Genomic DNA, 21422 nt, shown 5'->3' on the forward strand with positions numbered 1-21422 from the left:
TCTCGACGACCGGTGACGAAGACGCCGAAAAGACGATCTCGACGATATATCAACGAGACGCCGCCATCCCGACGAAGCCTAGAAGCAAGGAATGCGCTGACAAAATAAGACCTGACGACGCGATGTTCCAGTCACAAATCGACACGACGCAGTCGTGATCTGACGTCAAAATCTAACCGCTACGTAAGACAAAGAACCATCGACCACGGCGTGCTTCTCGATGGCCACGCAGTCACCGCCTTAGTGGACACAGGAGCCGACTACTCCGTGATGAGTGGACCCCTTGCCACTGTAACATTCGCGGTGCTGCTCACATTCTACGCTGGGGCCTGCAGATAAGATTGTCCCGCTTGCCGCGATATCTTTTCTTTTTATTTTGCCACCCCCTGATTGGCTACTTAGCGCACGAAAAGCGCGTCGCTGAAGGAATAAAGGTGATTGTCTTCCTGGTGCTGCATGGGTCGTGGGTTCCTTCGGCCGGTCGTCCTGCCGCTCTCGTCCACTAGCCGCCGAATACGTAACAGCTGGTGGCAGCGGATGGAGCGCTCGCTGGCGGTGGCCTTGGCGTCCGGTTTGGTGAGAGCACGGCTTACTTGACTTCATTGGGAGCATTAGCGACATTTAATTGGTAGAGAAGGCATTTTGACTTTGCTGAATATAAGTAGTACGTGTAAGATTGGCACTTGTTATCAGCAGTCATGAACCTCGCATCATTAACGAAACCCAACCTATTGTTGCTAGCTGAAGAGTTAGGTATACCAGTACAGGAGTCGATACCCAAGCCTGCAATTATTGAAGCAATATCCAAATGCGGAGCGAACGACGACAAAGTCGAGGAATGTTGGAAGGCAATTTCCCAACAGCTAAAAGAACGAGAGGTAGAACTGAAGTTAAGAGATGCAGCTGCATAGCCTTGAACGAACTGACAGTTTTGACTTGCGCGGATATACGCAACCTTTTAAGGCTGGTAGTGACATCATTTTGCACCTCGTCAGCTTTGAGAGGACGTGAACTAGAGTAGCGCTTGCAGAAGAGACCTGGTCGCAACTTCTATTGACATTGTTTACAAACGAAGCAGCGGATGTAATCACGAGAATGCCAGATGAAGATGCGCGTGACTACAATAAAGTAAAGCTTCAGCCGAGGCGAAGGTACAGCTCGTCTACAGAAGCCTTAAGGATGAAGTTTCGTAACACGGTACGTAGTCAAGGGGAGTCATTCTCGCAATTCGCCTAGAAATCCATGAGCTTGATGGAAGAATGTCTTAAAGGTGCCAACGCATACGAGAACAAGTAACGTCTGATTGAAGTGTTTGCGCTAGAGCAATTCTATGCGTCTATTCCGGAGCAAATGCGCCTGTGGATTCAGGACAAGTCAAACGGGGAGATGTTGCAAACGGCAGCTAATTTGGTTGACAAGTACTGTCCCCGCAGAATGGAAAGTTCGGAAGAACTGCGACAGAAACCGTCGGTAGCATTCAGTAAGTTTCAAAAAAAAAAAAAAAAGAGCGAGAAAAACGAACCAAGGGAAACCCGACAATGTTCCCGCCCAAGTGCATGCGGTCAACTCGGGTGAACCAAAAAAGTTCGAAGAAAGAAGACCGTTACTCTGTTACAGATGCCAACAACCAGGCCATATCGCAGTAGGGTGCCGAGAAGCAAATGTCTGTTAATTTGCTAACTGAAGAGAGCGATTTACTCTCACCTTACACCTATGACATGATGGTGAACGGCATCAGTTGCAAGGTTCTACGTGACACAGGAGCAACATCTGACATCCTGCGCCCATCGTTTGTTAAACCCGAGGAATTTACCCGATCGTGCGTATGGGTGCTTCACGCACTAGAGCCCGACATGAAGTGCTTGCCGGTAGCCGAAGTTGAAATCACGGGCGCCTTCGGCAAATTTCAACCTGAAGCTGCTGTTTCACACAAGCTCCCTCAAAAAAAACCATCTATTTTTTGCTAACAGATCAATGGGGGACCTGCAAAACGGAGGAATGGAACTTCATGCGAACCCTGTAATGGTCGTCACGAAGTCCCGCGCAAGAGCCCAAACCACTAACTCTACTCGTGCCGCCGAAATTCCAGAGCAATGTGATCCGTCACAAGCTGCCGCAACGAGCGAAACCGTTCCAGACACACCAGCCATTGATAACTACCCGGTTGCTTCCGCGCCCGGAGAGAAAACGATAAGTCCAATCAGTGAAAATTTTCAACTTCTTGCAAAGGTAGACAAAAAAGGCGTTCTCAAAACGGATGAAGCGAACGACGAATCACTACTGTAAACGTGCTGGGAAAGATCAAGACGGAACCAAAGGGGACCAGTATCGTTCACTGTCAAAGACTGCCTCTTGTACCGAACATTCAAAAACAACAAAAGCCGCTCTTTCGAAAAGCTTACAGTTCCCCAAAAGTACTGTGCTGCACTTCTAGATTTGGTTCACGGAAATTAATAGCTGGGCTGGCCATTTAGGCATAAAAACAACTACGAGCAGACTATTGAACGACTACTACTGGCCGATGTTCAAGGAATCTGAGCAATAGGTACATTCCTGCAACGTTTGCCAAAGGACCGGATCGCCAAACGAAAAACTCCAGGCACCTTTGGTATAAGCGCCTTTGATTGGCGAACCTTTTCGCATATCGGTAGTCGACATTGTTGGTCCATTACCAGTAACAGCGGTGGGCCACAAATACTAACTCTCATTTGCCCTGTCACGAAGTTCCCGGAAGCAGTGGTGTTACCGGAATTAAACTCCACGGTAGTTGCAAACGCGCTACTCGGCGTCTTTGCCAGAATCGGATTTCCCAGTCAACTCCAATGCGACCAAGGTTCTGTGTTTACAAGCACGCTTAAAACGACATGCTTGCAGAAATGTGGCATATCCATTCACCACAGCTGTTTACCACCCGCAAAGCAATTCAGTCGAAAAACTTCACTCGGCAATGAAGCGGATTCTGCGCGCGCTCTGCTTCGAGAAGGGCACCGACTGGCTTACGGCTTTTCCCGCAATGCTCAGCGCTCCGTCACTCGCGAAGCAACTGGATTCACCCCGTCGGAAGTTGTTTATGGTCGAGCGCTTCGCTCCCCGCTCACCTTACTAAAAGAAAAGTGGGAAGACAAATTTGTTGACGAATCCGTTGTCGTGTACGTGCTGACCTTGTTGAAACGCCTACGTGAATCGCAAGAATTGTCGCAGATCAACATGGCGGAGGCTCAGCAACGTGCAAAGGTGTACCGTGGCAGATCTGCATGCACTCTCGCCTTCAAGGAAGGCGAGAACGTGCTGACTTTGAAGCCGTCGAAGGGAAATAAACTGGGAGTAGCATGGGATGGACCGGTCACGGTTAAGAAAGAGCTTTCCGACACCAATTACTTGGTAACGACGCCCGGTAAACTCAACGACGTGACAATCTACCATTGCAACCTAATGAAGCCTTTTATCGAACGCACGGAGACGTTGAGCATCGACCTAAACGAACCAGAGGAAATAAATGTTGCAGTCCCTCAAGTACCGACCCCTTGCTCCTCCCCGTAGACAGAGGAAATACTCGAATCTGTCTCTAGACAAGCCTCTTTAAAGGGCCCCTCACCAGGCCCCGTAGCAAAGTTCGGTTATACGCTACGAGTTGTTACGTGTCGTATAGGGAGCGTTCCGCCGCAAGAATTTTTTTTAATCGGCTCATTAATAGCCGAGATAGAAATATTTCAGTGCCGCGAATCCATCATTCAAGCAGGCGGGTTCCACTGCCAAGCAAGACGCTCTCTCCACTCGTCCCGTCTAGCCTACGCAAGCGAAATTCATTCCCTGTGTTCTCCCATACCGGACCTCGAGGATCATGTGAGGCATACGTCACATGCCCCACGTTCACTTTTTTTTTTTTTTGCACCTCGCTTTTTTTTCGGCGCTACGCGCTTACGCCGAAGGGGGGGGGGGGGGGGGGGGGGCGTCGCGCGCGAGCTGTTGTCTCGTTCGTCCAGCCCACGATTTTGCGCGCTGTGCACAAGGAAACATGACTAGCGGTATAATTCAATGCTACACGAATACTGAGGCAGAACAAGCGGATCGCAGAGTGTGATCACGCGCTGGACCACGGTAAAAAATGGCATAGTTTCGGTACCTGCGCACGTGACCGCACGACCGTGGGAACAAGGAGACGAAACGGAAGTACATCTCTCGTGCTTCGGTGCGAAGTAAAACAAAGGACACACAGACTTTCCATTTGTGTGTTTTATTATTTCTCTAAACTTAAATTCGTCAATTCAAGCAACAGATCCCACAGATAACAGATGTTGTTTTGAATAATTCTTGAAGTCGCGTGTCACCCCAAGCGACGTCACGCTGCGGACACGACTACGTCGGCGCAGGGTCCTGACTACGTCACCGTCCAGCTTGGAGCACGCGGCCGCGAGGAGCACGAAAATGGCATTCGGTTTTAAATTTCAGATCTTTCCGCAGCGCGTAGCGACGTAATACTTTGCAGACACGATCGTTGTCGCGCCATGTATGCTCTGCGCTTGTCAGCTCAAAACGGCCAGACCTGGTGAGGGTCCCTTTAACAATCAAGCAAAGAAAGGAGTTAAAAGTGCTTGTACGCAACTTCAGCTATTTGTTCAGTCCCTATCCCGGTAGGTCAAACCTTGTGGAACACGACATTGATTTGATATCTCACCAACCCTTTCGTACAAGGACGCACAGATTTTCGCCCTATCATGAGAAGTTGTTGAACGATTCCGTTCAGAACATGTTGACACTGGGTCTAATTGTTCCAGGGGAAAGCGAATGCGTACGTGTCACCGATGTTTATCCTAGAAAATCCTGGCAAGGAACCCCGACCCTGCGTTGCCTGTTGTAAGCTGAATACGATAACAAAAGCGAAGGCGTTTCCTCTTCCCAACGTTGCGGCCTCGATCAAGACAGTTCCTGTGGCACAGTGCATTTCTACGTTAGATATGGTACGCGGCTTCTGGTAAGTGCCACTCACTGAGAACGCCAGTAGGCTCGCCACTTTCATTACTGCGAGACACATATCGCCCTCTGGTGCTCACTTTTGGCCTCAAGAATGCACCGTTCGTGTATTCAAAACTAATGAATCAAGTGCTCACAGGCACCGAGCCTTTCACTGTGCCCTACCTCGATGACGTCGCTGTTTTCTCGAGCACTTGGCAACAGCATTTGGCACATCTGCAACAGGTATTGCTTCAAATCCGTGAAGTAGGCTTGACTGTCAAACTAAGCAAATGTCTTGCAAGCAGTGAAGTCGGCTACTTGGGAAAACCTTGTTGGCCAAGGGAAGCGACGTCCTTCCGAACTTCAAGTTTAGGCAATCGCTAGGCTTTCCTTTCCCAAAAAGAGACTAACTTGCGTTCTTTTCTACTTCTTTTTTTTTTTGGGGGGGGGGGGGGGGGGGGGGGTAGCGGACTGCTAAAGAACCTACATTCCAAATTTCGCACATATCGCTAGTCGTCCTTACAGTCGCTCTCCGCAAGACTGAGCCTACTATTGTGCGTTGGAAAACGGCGCGTAAGGACTCATTTTCTGCGATTAGAGATTCGTGTTGGCGAACCGGTTCTCGCGGCAGCAGATTACTCTCTCCCTTTCCTGGTTCAGTGTTACGCCAGTGATCGCGGAATGGGTGTTTTAAGTCAGGTGAACGAAAAAGGCGAGGAGCACAACAGAAAAAGAATGCGCTTGCTTGGTGTGGGCTCTCGAAAAGCTCTCGTGTTATCTTAAAGGCTCTTCCTTAGTATTTGAAACCGATCACTCCCCCTTAGTGTGGTTGAACCAAAGGTCAAACAAAAATGGTCACTTGATGAGGTGGAGTCTAGCACTTCAAGTTTGATTTCCTAGTGCGGCACAAGAAAAGCAAACTATATGCAACTGCTGACTGCCTTAGCCGCATTCCCTAGTTTTTTGCTCGTGTGCATGCAGTCGACGCAAACATTTTTCAATCTCATCTTCGGTTTTCATGTCTTCTGCTCCCAGTAAATTCAACTGCCGGGCTTTCTTAAGCTTGGGCGCGAGGTTGCTTCTGACGTAGTTAGTGCATTTCTTCCGCTCGTTCACTAAGCCACTTCATATCCTGTAGTGCCGGCTGACATGGTGAACCCTGCGCCAGAGGTCTGCGGCCGTCTCCCTGTCGCTACGTGCTCGGCAGCATTTCGGCACTCCGCCAGCAGTGCTAATTATGGGCGTCGCCTCCTCCTGGCCGTCCCAGCCCCTCTCCACGGGCTTGTTCGAACACGAAGACGCACAGTACCTTCACCCTTTCTACGATGTCTAGCTCAACTTGCCCGCCTGTGCCACCATGCACCTCGGCGTCTTCACCCATCCCAAGCGCAAGGACAATGTGATCGTGCAAAACGCCTCAGTGCTGTGCTTGGACACTCTTGTTTCCATCGTTGGCTGCCTGTTCCCACCTCCAGTTGTTCAAGAAGCGTCATCCTCTTGAACGCCTTCCGAAATGGGTAGCTATGGCTGAGCTGTAACATTCGCGGTGATGGTCACATTCTACGTTAGGGCCTGCCGATAAGATTGCCCCGCTTACCGCGATATCTTTTCTTTTTATTTTGCCACTCCCTGATTGGCTACTTAGCGCACAAAAAGCGCGTCGCTGAAGGAATGGCGATGGTCTTCCTGGCGCTGCGTAGGTCGTCTGTTTCTTGGGCCGGTCGTCCCGCCGCCTTAGGCGTCTCGCCACCGAATACATAATGGCAAACAAATCGCTGCAGTTGCGTACAAGCACTTCTAACTCCTTTCTCTGCTTGATTGTTAAAGAAGCTTGTTTAGCGACAGATTCGAGTATTTCTTCTGTTGGCGGAAAAGAGCAAAAGGTCAGTACTTGAGGGACTGGAACATTTATTTCATCTGGTTCGTTTAGGACGATACTGAACGTCTGTGTTCGATAAACGGCTTCATTAGATTGCAGTGGTAGATTGTGAGGTCGTTGCGTTTACCGGGCGTCATTACAAATTGGTGTCGGAAAGCTTTCGCTTAACCATGACCGGCCCATCCCATGCTACTTAGTTTATATGCCTTCGACGACTTCAAAATCAGCACTTTGTCGCCTTCCTTGAAGGTTCGAGTGCGTGCAGATCTGTCGTAGTACACTTTTGCGCGTTGCTGCGCTTCCGCCATGCTGATCTGCGCCAATTCTTGCGATGCACTGTTGCGACGCCTGTTTCTCGAACCTCGACCGGCGTTACTATAGGGTAGCGTGGCGTTGTCGTCAGGCTGCAGGCGTCGGTAGACCATGGCGACCAGGCAGGGACGAGACGATTTCCAGTGCGAAACTTCCACTGTTTATTCAATGGTTGGTGAAGCATATAGAAGAGAATACATTGAAAATACATTGCGGGGCCGCTTAAATAGGCCCGCTAAAATCGTAGGCGCGATCTTTCTCACGTCAATGTCACGTGACATGCACTGAGTCTGATCGGGGATGGGCGGCTGATCCTTTCTCTTAGGCGACGTTGCACGTGCTTGCCTCCTCTAGCGGCCACCCGTGGTTCCTGTTTGGTTCACGGAAAGGGTCTCCCCTAGAGTCGCACACATAAAAAGGGACCTGTAATCACGGTGGGACGCCTGCCACACGGGCAACCACTCGAGACAACCATAGTAAATTAGGGATTCATCCTCCGTTTCGATTGGGCATGGTCTTTGAGCAACCTTTTTGCCCGGGGTGTTGCACGCCAACCGTAACAGTACGTACTGGACTGCGGATTTGTCTACAAATTTGTCTTCTCTACTTTTCTTTTAGTAAGGTGAGCGGGGAGAGAAGCGCTCGACCGTAAACAAGTTCCGCCCGGGTGAATCCTGTTGGTTCGTGAGTGACGGAGCGCAGAGCAAAGAGAATTGCAGGAGCAGCCGCATCCCAGTCGGTGCCCTTCCGTCGGTGCCTACGCATTCGGCGTCCAGCCACCGAATACGTAACTCCACCCAGTTGAAGAAAGTTAAGACTGCATGAAAAGGCCCTCAAATCCGGACAGCTCGAGGACACCTAATAACGCCGACGAGAATCTGCAAAGCAAGAATTATCGTTCATGACTGGACCTACCCTGCCACCTTCGTTATCCTCCAACAGTGTTCACAAGACGTCATTCTCGGCATGGACTTCATGAACCAACACGGCGGAATCATCAACCTGAAGTCGATAACGCTTTCGGAAGATCAAATGATACCGCCGGAGAGCTGTCGTAGACACCACGCCTTGAGTGTGCTCGAAGATCAAGTAAGCATCCCGCCTCATTCCAGCATCGTTATTTCTGTCGGCACCGAAACACCCACAGACGTAGCAGGCGTCATCGAGGGTTATCAGCGTCTACTGCTGGATCGTGAATATTGCGTTGGAAGAGGGATTGCTCGACTCCACGGAGGGAAAGCGAAAGTGATGCTAACGAACTTCAGCCAGGAGTTCAGGCACATCAACAAGGGCACGACGATCGCATACATCGAGGAAATTCGAAACCTGCAATGCGCTTGTTCCCTTGGATTCTGTCGTATTTACCCCGACGACCATAGTTTCCGAACCAGACTTTGACATAAATACAAGTCTCCCCGTGAGTAAGCAGCAGCAACAGCTCCGAAATCTTCTCCGACGATACAAAGACTGCTTTTCGACATCATCGAGGATTCGACGAACACCAGTTGCAAAGCATCGCATAATAACCGAAGAGTACGCTCGACCACTCTGCCAGAGCCCTTAACGAGTTTCGACGCGAGAACGTTAACCTATGGGCAACAAGTCGACGAAATGCTGCGTGACTTCATCCAGCCGTCGAAAAGCCCGTTGGCATCTCCTGTAGTCTTGGTGAAGAAACAGAACGGAAACCTACGTTTCTGCGTCGATTATCGTCAACTGCACAAGATCACGAAGAAGGACGTATACCCCCTCCCACGAATATACGACGCATTGGATCGGCTCTCCAAAGCTAAATACTTCTCGTCGATAGATATCAAGACTGGCTACTGGCAAATAGAAGTTGACGAGAGAGATCGCGAAAAAACCGCCTTCATCACGCCAGACGACCTCAATGAGTGCAAGAACATTCCGTTCGGACTGCTCGGTGCCTGCAACGTTCCAGCGCGTCATGGCGATGGTGTTAGCAGGATTGAAGTGGCAGACGTGTCTTGTTTACTTGGATGACGTCGTCGTCTTCGCTGAAAATTTCGACGATCACCTTAGGTGGCTTGCGACAGTACTAGAGGCCATCAAGTCATCAGGACTCACGCTGAAGCCGGAAAAGTGCCGTTTCGCTTACGATGAGCTTCTGCTCCTGGGCCACGTCATCGGCAAATCTGGAGGACGCCCCGACCTGCAAAAGACAACTGCCATCGCAGAGTTCCAGCAGCCCATCGACAAGAAGGCAGTGCGTAGATTCCTTATCATGTGTGCCTATCACGGTGTAAGAATATTCTTAGACCGTGGTGCCTACTACATGCGCTTTCTCAAGTACCTTTTACGCATCGCTGTGCCGCTGACACATCTAATTGTGATGCCGAGTTCAAGTAGGAAACTCCACAGGCCGACGCATTTCAAGAACTCAAACGGCGCATGCAGTCGCCGCCGGTACTTGCTCACTTCAAGGAGGACGCCGATACAAAAATGTACACTGACGTCAGTAGTCTAGTCCTTAGTGCCGTTATAGTCCAGAGGAAAGACTGACTTGAACGGTGGATAGCTTACGCTTGGCGGACGCTCTCAAAAGCGGAAGTCCATTATTCTATGACCGAAAAGGAATGCCTCGCCATAATTTGGGCTACAGTAAAACTCCACCTTTATCTATATGGCAGTCCGTTCAAAGTCGTGAGCGACCATCACACGTTGTGTTGGTTACCTAAATTAAAGACCCTTTCAGACGCCTGGCACGGTGGAGCCTCAAGCTGCAAGAATATGAGATCACTGTAATCTAGAGGTCCGGAGCAAAACACTCTGATGCCGATTGCTTATCACGCGCCCTAATTGATCCGCCGCCGCAATATGACGAGGGTGACCACGCCTTCCTCGAAATAATAAGCGCGGAACACTTCGCTGAACAGCAACGAGTAGACCCAGACCTAAAAAGCCTCGTCGAGTATTTGGGAGGGAACACCGACGTTGTCCCTATAGGGCGTTTAAACAAGGATTGTCTTCGTTCTCGCTTCAAAACAACCTACTCGTAAATAATTTCTAACCAGTCCGCGCCAAGTACGTTTTTGTTCCATCACCGCTGCGTCCAGAAGTACTGCACACCCTACATGACGATCCGACCGCTGGGAATCTCTGATTCTCCCGGACGCTATCGAGGATACAGGAAAGGTATTACAAGGCGCGCCTGACTGCCGACGTCTCCCGTTACGTCAAGACATGCCGAGTCTGTCAGCGACGCAACACACCACCGACAAGGCCAGCGGATTACTACAGCCGATCGAGCCTCCTTTCTGACCATTTCAGCAGATCGGGATGTATTTGTTGGGACTCTTTTCGATGTGAACATCCGGATATAAGTGGATAGTTTTGGCGACAGACTACCTCACCCGCTTCGTTGAAACGAAAGCTCTGCCGAAAGCTATAGTGCAGCCGAAGTGGCGAAATTCTTCGTCGAGTACATCCTGCTGCGGTATGGCGGCCCAGAAGTCCCCATCACCGACAGAGGAACGGCCTCAACAGCGGAACTCACCCAAGCCATTCTGCAATATAGCCAGACAAGCCACAGGACAACTGTCTACCACCCGCAGATGAATGGTCTTACGGAGCGCCTGAATAAGACCCTCACCGACATGCTAGCAATGTACGTCGACGTCGAACACAAGACCTGGGATACCGTCCTGCCGTACGTAACCTTCGCTTACAACAAGACGGTGCAAGAAACGACACAGATCACGCCGTTCAATCTGGTTTACGGCAGGAACCTGACGACGACTCTCGACGCCATGCTGCCACACGTCACCGACGAAAAGAATCTTGACGTCGCCACCTATCTCAAATGCGCCGAAGAAGCTCGACAGCTCACTCGCCTGCGGATCAAGAACCAGCAGAGGACCGACAGCCGACACTACAACATTCGACGACGCTACGTCGAGCCCGGCGACCGTGTTTGGGTTTGGACCCCAATACACCGGCGAGGACTTAGCGAGAAGCTTTTACGCCTCTATTTCGGACCCTACAAGATCATCCGAAGCATTGGCTCACTCGACTATGAGGTCGTACCAGACGGCATTTCGCTATCATAGCGACGCCGCTCACGACCTGAAATAGTCCACGTTGTGCGACTTAAGCCGTTCTGCCAGCGCTAATGAACTTTGCTACTTTGCGTAGCTGGACCTTTGGACTTTCTTTTTTTTACTTTGTTTCTTTTCGTTGTCTTGTAACTTTTGTTTAATAAGTATCCTTTTGTGTTTCGCTCTCCTGTTTGTAGCATCGGGACGATGTTTTTTGAGAGGGGGCATTGGCACGTGGGCTTGTTTATCCTTTACAGGTGAGCGCTTTTCACCGTCTAAGGAATGTTATCGCTCAGCGCGAGACGCGCCCGCGTGTATCAGAAGTTTCTCGAATGTTATCGATGGTCCTGTTGTCACCAAAGCTCGTGTAATCCGATTGCATGTGCGACGCGAAATGTGTAGGACTTTCTGGAAGACACGTGTAAAAAGCCGACGCGCTTGACCGGCAGATCAGATTTTCGACGATCACTGATTGTGTTCGCCGCTATCGTCGTTCTTTGAGTGTAGCCTGTTTTTGAGCGCAGAAGTTCGCCCAATAAAACGCTAGTTTCGTCATTCCCAGTTTTTCTGCTTGCTTCACTGCGACTACTACGTGACAATATATTCTCCCTTCGCTGAGTTTTCAGAATCCGATTTGTATTTTAACACCGTTCAGCATGGATTTCGAAAACCACTTCCTGCAAAACACAACTCTTAACCTTCCCTGAACGATCTGTTTGCAAATGCTGATTTTGTAACTAGCACAAACTTTATATTTTTACTTTGCCAGAGCCTTTGCTACTGAGTGGTGAACTTAATTTTGATCAGCAGGGACTTAATTGGATTAAATGTTTTCTTTCTGAAAAAACTCAATACGTAACAGCTAATAGCTTTTGTTCAAGTGCTTCTTTGTAATATCTTGCGTACCACAACGGCTGGTTCTTGGACCGCTTCTGTATATATATTTTTTTAAATCTGTGTAATGACCTTGCCTATTGGCTCACATTAAGAGGAAGCTTTAGCATATCTTACTGGAAACAGCTCCAACACAATTTTCACCACGTATCGGAATGCTGTTTGAAATTCCATATGAAGCTTGATTTGGGGAAATGTAAAGTCATGCATATATCTCGTTCTCGCATCAACACTGCGCTGAAATTTAATCTTGATAATTTTCTTCTGTCACCTGTAACGGTCTACAAGTACTTTGGTCTTCAGATTACTTAACTTTCAGGGCACGCCTCTACTATTTTGTGACCCCGGCCAACTCGCCCTTGTTCACACACTGGAAGTCATTGAGAATCAAGCCACACGTTCCGTTATTTCCAATTACTCGCGTCATGCCTAAGTAACGTCGTTGAAGACCAGTTTAATGTTACCCGATTTTTCAATGCGTCGTTAGGGTTCCCGCCTCTGCCTTTTTTCGTAAAATGCATCATTATAACCATGTCTTCAAAGAAACCATTTTTTTTCTTCGCTTACCTACATTTCACCTAGGTCACACCACAGGTTTAATGTAGCATTGTCAGCTTGTCATGCGAACTTGTTTAGCGAATCGTTCAGCGCTAGAGAAAGCGTAGACCGGAATCACCTTCCTGCTTCCATCGCTCTCATCTTGGATTATAGCAACTTCAAATCTGCTGTTACCCATGCTTCTTGTGCGCACCCCTTAGGCGCCCCTTCCTGGGTTGAGCGTCGTCGTCGTCGTTGTTGTTGTTGTTGTTGTTGTCCTGAGTAGCCGTGGCACATACCCACAGTGGGGGACTGGCCATGAATCGGGTAATTCAATTAGGTGCATAAAAAATAATAACAAGGGAGTTAACAATTTGAACATTGGAGTTTAAAAGTAAACGTTTTGTGTTTGGAGAGACAAAAATAATCGGAAAAAACCGGGTATAACAAGAGAAAAAAAGAAGACAAAAATTAATAATAGATAAAAAATAAAAGAAACCTATGGTTGGGAGGGAGAACGATCAATCTAACATGGAATTCGATTGGTTTCAATGAGGTAATTTCGGATTGCCAAGCAAACATTTCTGTGGCTGAACCCAATAAAGGAGGCTCCAAAAGATAGGATCACAGGCACTGATAAATTTAGACCAATAGTGCGAAGTGGGATTTCGAGTAGTCGTTTTCTTATAATAGAAAAACTCCTGCAAGACAACAAGAAATTGTCTCCGCTTCGCCACAGAATGACCATAATGGTGAGAGGACGAGACCAGACCTGTGGAGATAGAAGTTCAACGCAGGTATACGGCAGCGCAGCCTCGTGATGGACATTCCAATTTTCCGTGTTCGGCAAAAATCTCTGTGCTAAGGGTATAGGAGATGTCGGTAATCCACAGAGTTGGTAATTGTGGAGCCTGGTACTGCCTGCATGACACTCCTGCGAAATCTAGCAGCAGTAACAAGAGCAGTCAAAGGGCAGCAAGGGAGAATCGGGCCACTTATCGATACCTTGGCTAGAGAGTCTGCAATTTCATTTATGATTAGTCCTCTCTGACTAGGCACCCAAATCAAACGCACGCTTCTCAAGTACCCAGGTGCCAATGATTGAAACGTCCTCATCACTCGAGAATAATGAGAAGCAGTAAGGGATGAGCCCAATGATGACGAATCGGTGACTATCACGACTGACGTAATTGATGGTCCTAATTTGCGTAATGTCAGCACCACGGCCATGAATTCTGCTAAAAAAGATCGGTATGAAATCTGGAAGCCGAAGAGAGAATGTCCAATCAAGAATCGGGTAACATATTCCTATACCTGACTTTTCTTCACATTGTGAAGCATCTGTCAAAATTACAATGTTCGAAGTTTCTTCAGATGACCTTGTAATATACTATCTATAACACGGTGTGGAAGTAATTTTGCTACCCGCGCGCTCGCGCTTTCGTCGTCGTCGTCATTGTCTTCTTCTTCTTCTGGCTCCGATGCCGCTCATCATGCCAGCGTTCCCTTACTTCCACTGACTCCGCGATGGCGCTGACGGCACTGGCCCACCACTGCAAGTCGGAGCAGTTATTTTGGTTTCGATTTCTTTGCCTCAATATATCGCGAAATGAAAACGCGTATACAGGTGCGCTCAAATTTCGCATTACGGTATTGTAAACGTCGGACACTTTTTAAACGGAATGCACAGGTCTTTCTTTTTTAATCGCACTTCTCTAAACCTCCTTCGCGAATTGAGAGTACTTAAAATATATAAAACTGTCTAATTAATATAGACCTGTCCATCAATGGGACAGAACAAACTGAATACATCACCTCCCTCAACGGCATCACCAGGAAAGCAGGCTAGGCACACTCCCCCCCCCCACGAGTATACCAAGTGTCTCGCGTAACATATGCCAAAAATTTAGAAATATGCAAGTTCCATACGTAACTGGACAGAACCAAGGTAATGTTTGCTTTCGCTACGGGCAAGTCAGACAATTTTTTTGTATTTCGCCTTACATAATTGGTCAATAATAATCAATGCACTTCTTAATTATAAATTCAGAGCAAAAGTGTAAACTAGAAAATTTTAGAACATCCTCGAAAATTCCCAATCATGCGCGACTAGTTGCGTGGCACTTTTTGTGTTTCGCGGGCTTTCTTTCGGGATTAAAAAATTTTTCGCGTGCATTGAAAAACAGAACTGTTTTAGTAATTTTTCAGGACAGTGTATTATTCTTTCAAATTCGAAGTGGTTCCCTCTCTAAATACTTTGTTTTCCTCGAGTTCATTCCTCATAACATTTCTTTCTTTGCTTTAAAGCAAGTTGTGCTCAGTCTTTTTCTGTTCAATATTTATTGTCCCTGGATACGTTTTTAGCGTTCATTGTGCACGATATCGCCTTTTCACGAACCGATTCTCGCTCTTTATCCCTTAGTGTGTCTGCGTCACTTGGCGTATGGAAAACAAAGACGACGACGGCCATTCGATGGCCCGTGCATTTCCTGCTCCATTAACACCGGCATCACCTACACAGCAATGTAAGTGCTTCCTAGGAAAGGCAACATTCTCTTCTGTGGCCCTACCTATCTTTGTCTAGTATATCCCGTTTCATGTACCAATTAGTGGTTTAACTTTCGAACATTCTCACTTTTGGCACGATTGAGAAAGCGTCGCGGGTGCAAAGCTGTTCCGGTTTTCATGGTAAAAAAAAAAAAGAAAACGCAGTCAGAATGTGGAAGTCGAGATTAGCACGGACAAGGGCCTGCAAATTAAACAGGGCTGGCTTAGCTTTTGGCAACTGCACCGTGTGTGTGTGTGTGTGTGTGTGTGTGTGTGTGTGTGTGTGTGTGTGTGTGTGTGTGTGTGTGTGTGTGTGTGTGTGTGTGTGTGTGTGTGTGTGTGTGTGTGTGTGTGTGTGTGTGTCAAACATCTGCTTTGCTGCTGTGCTAAGGAAACCGGATGCTCAGGGAACCCACCGTTGGACCAACCTGAGTCACTCGGTCTTGTTCCGACGCTGGATTCACAATGCTCGCGGTTTTTTTTGCTCCGGCGGTACTACTTGGTTGGGATCGGAGCTTGACGTTCCATGAGCATCAGAACACTAGGCGACTGGGCAGGTATGACGACGAATCGTTGTAAACACTTAACGATGGTCAAGGTTTGAGAAACGATGAGAGCAAAAAGGTACATGGCCGGCTCCTTAAGTAGCCCGACGTAACATTGGATGCAGTCAGGTGACTTGAGGCCAGTGAGGGTCTAGGCGCAAAGAGGTGTTGTCCTCCCTCTGATTGGCAGCCGGTCACGTGGCATCAGGAAACGTTTTGGATTGGCGGTAAAGTCAGTGGGCCAAATTCACGCCATTTTCGGCGAGGAGGTCACTCCTTTTCCCAAAGGTGCGTAGAAACCTTTACGCCATGGTGATACATGACGTCGTTCACTCTCTGGGCGAACGACGTCGCCCAGAGAGTGAACGACGTCGCCGCCCTACAATGAACCTCTTCGACGACACCTCGAGTCACTCGTTATGTGCCACTCTTCGATCAGAAAAACAACTTCAAAATTGATCCGGTGCTGGGTGCAATATGATCCGCGTAATAGATATACGGATAATCTTGTCTGAATAATATATATATATATATATATATATATATATATATATATATATATATATATATATATATATATATATATACAGACACACGCGGACTACGCGGTAGTGCCGCTAGATGGCGCAGCGTGTCCAGTGGAATGCGCGAGAGAGGAGTCCGAGTGCAGTACACGGCTCGTACATGACGCGTTTCGGCGGGGGCAATGCGGTGTCTCGCTACATTGCTTCCATGCTAATCGCATTAAGGTCGACAGTCATCGTAAAATAGGTGATGCAAGAATTTTTTTCGTTCAATTTTGTCCCTTTAATAACCACGGCTCATGTCTAATACGTCTAATAACCACGTCTAATAACCATCGCTGGTCACAGGAATAGCGCCGTTGGAGAGCAGCTCGGACCACTGAAGGAAAAAAAAAACATTTGAAAAAAAAATTGGATGGAATCGCCACATTATACCGACCAGCGGTTCAGAAGTGAATTTTTAAAAGGGGAGGAATTTTAAAAGTGGTACTGCTAATTTTGTCCTTGCGTATATTTGTTGTTGTTATCGGGAAAGCGAGGGTTAATTAACTGGATTGGATGGAAGAATACTCTCAGAGATGTGGGGGGCTCACTAACCCCATTAACCCAGGAAGCAACAAAACATGTGGAGGCGCGGATGCTTACACCTTTTCCCCATGAGCACCTTTTCACTACAGGAAAGCAGTACTTTGTCAATAATGCTAGAGAGCTTTACAATCGCGTTTGCAAGCAAGGGGAAACATCTTACGCATGTAAGAAGTGTTGGCATTGCTCTTAATGACATTGGGTTTCAGCGGTTTGTTAAATATGGCAGCTCTCATGGCTTCCGCTTCAGTCTGAATTGTCCCTATTGCAGCGATCACACTATTGTTGGACGCCAACAAATAGTGAAATGAGCTTTCGCTTCCTGTAAAGCCACCTGAAACTAGTTGTGAGCGCGTATATCTTGTCCAGTTTGTGAAATGGTTGGGAGATTCCAGGAGGGTTCCTAATGGATTATCTTAGCTATGACAGGGTTGACAAGACACACCATAAGCGCCCTGTAATCTGACGCTTTGTTTCGTCTACGGAAAGTCTTTACTAACTGTAACAGAAATTATTTCACATTCCAGAATTGGTCGCCTTGGCAAGTGGTGCCTTGTTGCGAAAAAAGGCCAGCAACCAGCACCAAGACTTAATCTGAAGTGAGCCACTTCGTGCAAAGTTGCGGTGTTTTGAAAATCCATTTTGCCGGCCCGTCAAGAATACCGAAAAAGCGCACAGCTGAACAAAGGTCAAGGTAGTGAGCGAACCGATTCACTATGACGCAACCATCCCCCGGTGCTGAGCTAATCTGCGGACTCCCGCGTGCAGCGTGGGAATCGATATTCCAACTCTTGGACGGAGCCTCCCGCCTCGCTCTCACCGAGGCAGCAGCTGAGCTCACCGGAGTCGCCAACTGCATGCGGGTCGTCGAGGCCATAACGTTTACTTCTGACACGGATGAATGTACGCTTGGTGAATACTGCGAGAAGGTGAACACGAAGAACTTGCGCCAATTGAGGTTCACCAACTGCATAGCTTTACCCTCCGACGTGCTCCTTGGATTTGTCGCCATCTGCGATAACATACAGGAGCTATGCGTTGTGAACTGCGTCGTCGAGCCTCCGGCGCTTTTTAGAATGCTCTCACAGAGGCTCGCGAAGATGAAGAAGCTAGAGTGGTCGCTTTACGAGGACCGCCGCTACGATTCGTGGCTGGAGAAAGACGCTGTCGCGGGCACAAGCACGCAATGCGAGCCTCAGACACTAAAGCTACAGTCCATGTACGTCGAAGTTGTCGCGACTCCGCTGACGGCAGACTTCTTGGAGGCCGTCTTGAATGGTTGCCACGGCCTGCAGAGCCTGCACATTCACGTCATACGTAAGGATGCTGTAGGAATACCGATGGGCGACGCCTATATCAGGCTGAAGGCGCCCAGGCCCGGTCTGCGCACCTTCCTTTGCACTTGCGAGCGGGTACCTCCGCCCAAAGGCCGGCTCTCACCGGAAGCCTCGTACAGCTTCATCCGACTCGAGGATGTTCGGGAAATGAGGACGTCCCTTCAGGGAGTGCGCCGGGCGGTCGTGGCTGTGGAAGCCGACTCGGAAGCTGCCAGCCGCTTCCTCGGAGCAGCAAAGCACCCGGAGCACTGGAACGATGTCAGGTCCCTCTCACTAGCCCTGCTGCTCGAACAGGTCCAGCTCGAACGCCTCCCGAGAGCTGCTCCCGGCTTCCTGAAACCAATGCGGAAGTTTCTCCGAACGTGCCTCGCCAACATCTCCGAGCTCAGCCTGACAAAGAGCCACTTCTCGCTCGTCTGCAACTTCTGCTCAGTCGTGGGCCCGGCCTTGTCTCAGCTGCGCTCGCTGGCCCTTCCACCGTGCGCCGTGAATTCTCATAACTCACTTCAGTGCCTGGCGCGATGCTGCCTGTTCCTCGAGGAGCTGGACGTCAGCAACGACGAGACTCCTCCATGCGCCGCCTGCAAAGTGCCTTTGATGTTCACAGAGCGTGACTTCGAGTGCCTGCACAGGCAGACTAGGCTGTGGCGGCTGAACATCGCTGAGACCGCGAGGATCTTATGTTTCAAGTTCCTACTTGGGTGCCGAGTCACCAACCTTCGCTTCAGCCTAGATAGTCTGGTGAGTGACGCCGGCTCTGTCTTCTACTTCGGGCCTTGCCATCTCCTTTGCGCAAATGAACGGCTCTCTACGCTCACCATAGAAGCACGCCACGTGATGCTTGGGCAGAAGCCTTGCTTCGCTGCTAGACTCACTGCGGCAAAGGCTCTGCGCAGATTGTGCCTGCTGACCGGAGCTCAGGCAACGGACAGCGCGGTGGCAAACTTTATCGCACGCATGGTGGAAGCATTGCCACTGCTGCGATTGGTTCATGTGCACTACCTGGCTACCAGCTCCACGCTGAAAACCATGTCGTGGATCAGGCAGCACCACGCAGTCGTGAACACTCTGCCAAACGGCAAGAGGCTTCGTTGGCAAGGCCAGCTCTGTGACGACAGTCCCTGCGTGGGCCGCTACTGCTGCGCCACATCATTCATCGGTGTGGCAAGGCCGAGGAACCGCTACTGAAAAAAAAAAAAACTTTCTCCGCACTACACCGCCGCCACTACCCGTTCGCCTATCATGGGGTAGATTTCCTTCGGAAATAAATTCCAAGTGCAGCTACTTTCTCCTTGCGTTACCGTTGACGTAGTTCACGTAGTCTTCCTATCTGTGCGTAGGTCGGCAATAAGGAAATGTAATACGAGACACCTCAAAGTGCATGTGCGTGCATTATTAATGCTAACACGAAGTTATGAGTCAGAAACAGTATCGGCATTGTTAACGTAATTCTTCAGTGCTACGCGGACTAGTATACGGAAGGAATAGCAAAAACCTTGTGGCGATGCCTAACGTTGCAAGGGTTGAGGTGCGGCTTAACTTTTTGTTCGTACGATGTTTCGGACTAGTGTTCTAGCGCAAAATTAAGACAAGGGCGCTCACAACACCAGTGCTTTTGTTGCGTTCCCCTGTCAAACACTGATATATTTTTCAGTAAAGCAGTTGCATAACGGTTTTACAGGATCACTCTTGCAGGAAATTTTAAAAAATGTTCACAAATGTCTGTCCTGAATTGCATCCGTGAGTCAAAACGACAAGAAATACAGAGTGAGAGGAAGTCTGCAGCCGCGTCATGACCGTGAGGCGTCAAATATATTTTAACCGTGGAAATATCGCTTTACTTATGCAAATGTCTCCAATGGTTTTAGCATAATTGTTACTGTGGTCTCCAAAATTCAGTGTTCTGGAAGGCTGACTTCGTCTGAAAAATCTCGTCCACATACTTACTTCCGCCCTTGTTTCAAAAAAAAGACGTTGACTTATTCGGACTCGCTTGTGCAGCAATAGTATTGTCATAGTGGGAGTGATTTAGGGTGAGCAGAAAAGTTACTTTCGATCACCCTTAGAGAGAGCCAGTCTTCGCGTCTTGGAGGAGTTAGGGAAGAGAAAAAGAGTAAAAGCCGGTTATTACCACATAGGAAAGGGTTGGGAAACCGTTCCCCTTGTTCTCACGAAAGCATCACCCACATAGAGCTACGACCAATCTGCCTAAATAAGGGAACGGATACATTCATTTTGCTCACCCTTCATGCTTTCCAGCGAGCACACCCTACCTCGAATGCTTTAATACTGCGGAAACCAGGATGTTCTGGTAGAAAGCCACTTTCCAGGACAGCCAATCAGCGGTTCATTTTGTCTCGGGGAAAGGAGGAAGGGATGGGGGGCGTGGTGCACACATGGTTCGTGCACATTGCCGGAACAGCGTAGGCAACACGGTGTTTCTTCTTTTTTTCGACAGATTGGGATATTTTATATGCTTGTTCGTTTAGGTAAATTCGCAGGGAGCGCTCCTAGTGCTAGAAAAACCTATACCGGGCTATGAACACGAGCATTGAGCCACTTGGCATGTGAAAATAGCGTTCAAAAGAAAAATGCAGCGAGAATACAATTTTCTGCATCCTGTTTTCTTTTTCATATCCCTCTCACTAATGTTCCAAAATTTAGCAGCATCCGCGTAGCCTCAACGCATTTATCTAAGAACAAAGGACACTTGACAGTACAAATTTATTACGTTGAACTAATTGTGCCAATAAACTACGGCAGAATTATAAAAATAAAAATTCTGGGGTTTTGCATGCCAAAAACCAGGATTTTATTATATCAACTTTGTTTTGTTTTTTTTTTTCGCCCTTCGTTATCGGCTCGGACATGACTCGTTCGCTGCCGCTATCTCTGCGGTCTGCCCTACGGCGCGTCGCGCGATAGAAGCAATGGAACGTGAAATCGAACATTACAATATACGGGCCCTGCATTGCCTGCGCGAAGTAAAATCGAAGAGCGTGGTGCTGACGGTGCGCACTGTGCGTGAAATTGAGAACGAAAGTGCGGCACTCCCGAACTAGAGCAAAAAGGGCACCCAATTAACAGATCTCCAGAATCTTTCCGTCCTGGCTCTGCAGTTTTGTCAGCCGAAGGAAGGAAACGCTGGAGCTGCCTGTGTTAAACCTTTCTGTCTGCCGCATGGTGATCTCCGAGCTATGGGCGCTGGCGGTAGCACAGGGAATTCGATCTCGCCATGCAAATACCTCCTT

General features: G+C 48.6%; 1 protein-coding gene across 2 annotated transcripts; it reads left to right on the forward strand.

Moving 5' to 3' along the window:
- The first annotated feature begins 448 nt into the window (after window positions 1-448).
- On the forward strand, window positions 449-19456 carry LOC140214594 (uncharacterized). 2 transcript variants are annotated; one of them, XM_072285841.1, is made up of 3 exons: window positions 449-576; window positions 15056-15158; window positions 17362-19456. In XM_072285841.1, exon 3 carries the CDS (start codon window positions 17551-17553, stop codon window positions 19357-19359), a length of 1809 nt encoding a protein of 602 aa, XP_072141942.1. In that variant the 5' UTR covers window positions 449-576; window positions 15056-15158; window positions 17362-17550; the 3' UTR covers window positions 19360-19456. The 2 variants fall into 2 exon arrangements, with proteins under 2 accessions (XP_072141942.1, XP_072141943.1); XM_072285842.1 differs by lacking the exon at window positions 15056-15158.
- Window positions 19457-21422: the final 1966 nt, after the last annotated feature.

The sequence above is a fragment of the Dermacentor andersoni genome, chromosome 1 (assembly GCF_023375885.2).
Source record: "Dermacentor andersoni chromosome 1, qqDerAnde1_hic_scaffold, whole genome shotgun sequence".
In the NCBI taxonomy this organism is placed as follows: Eukaryota; Metazoa; Arthropoda; class Arachnida; order Ixodida; family Ixodidae; genus Dermacentor; species Dermacentor andersoni.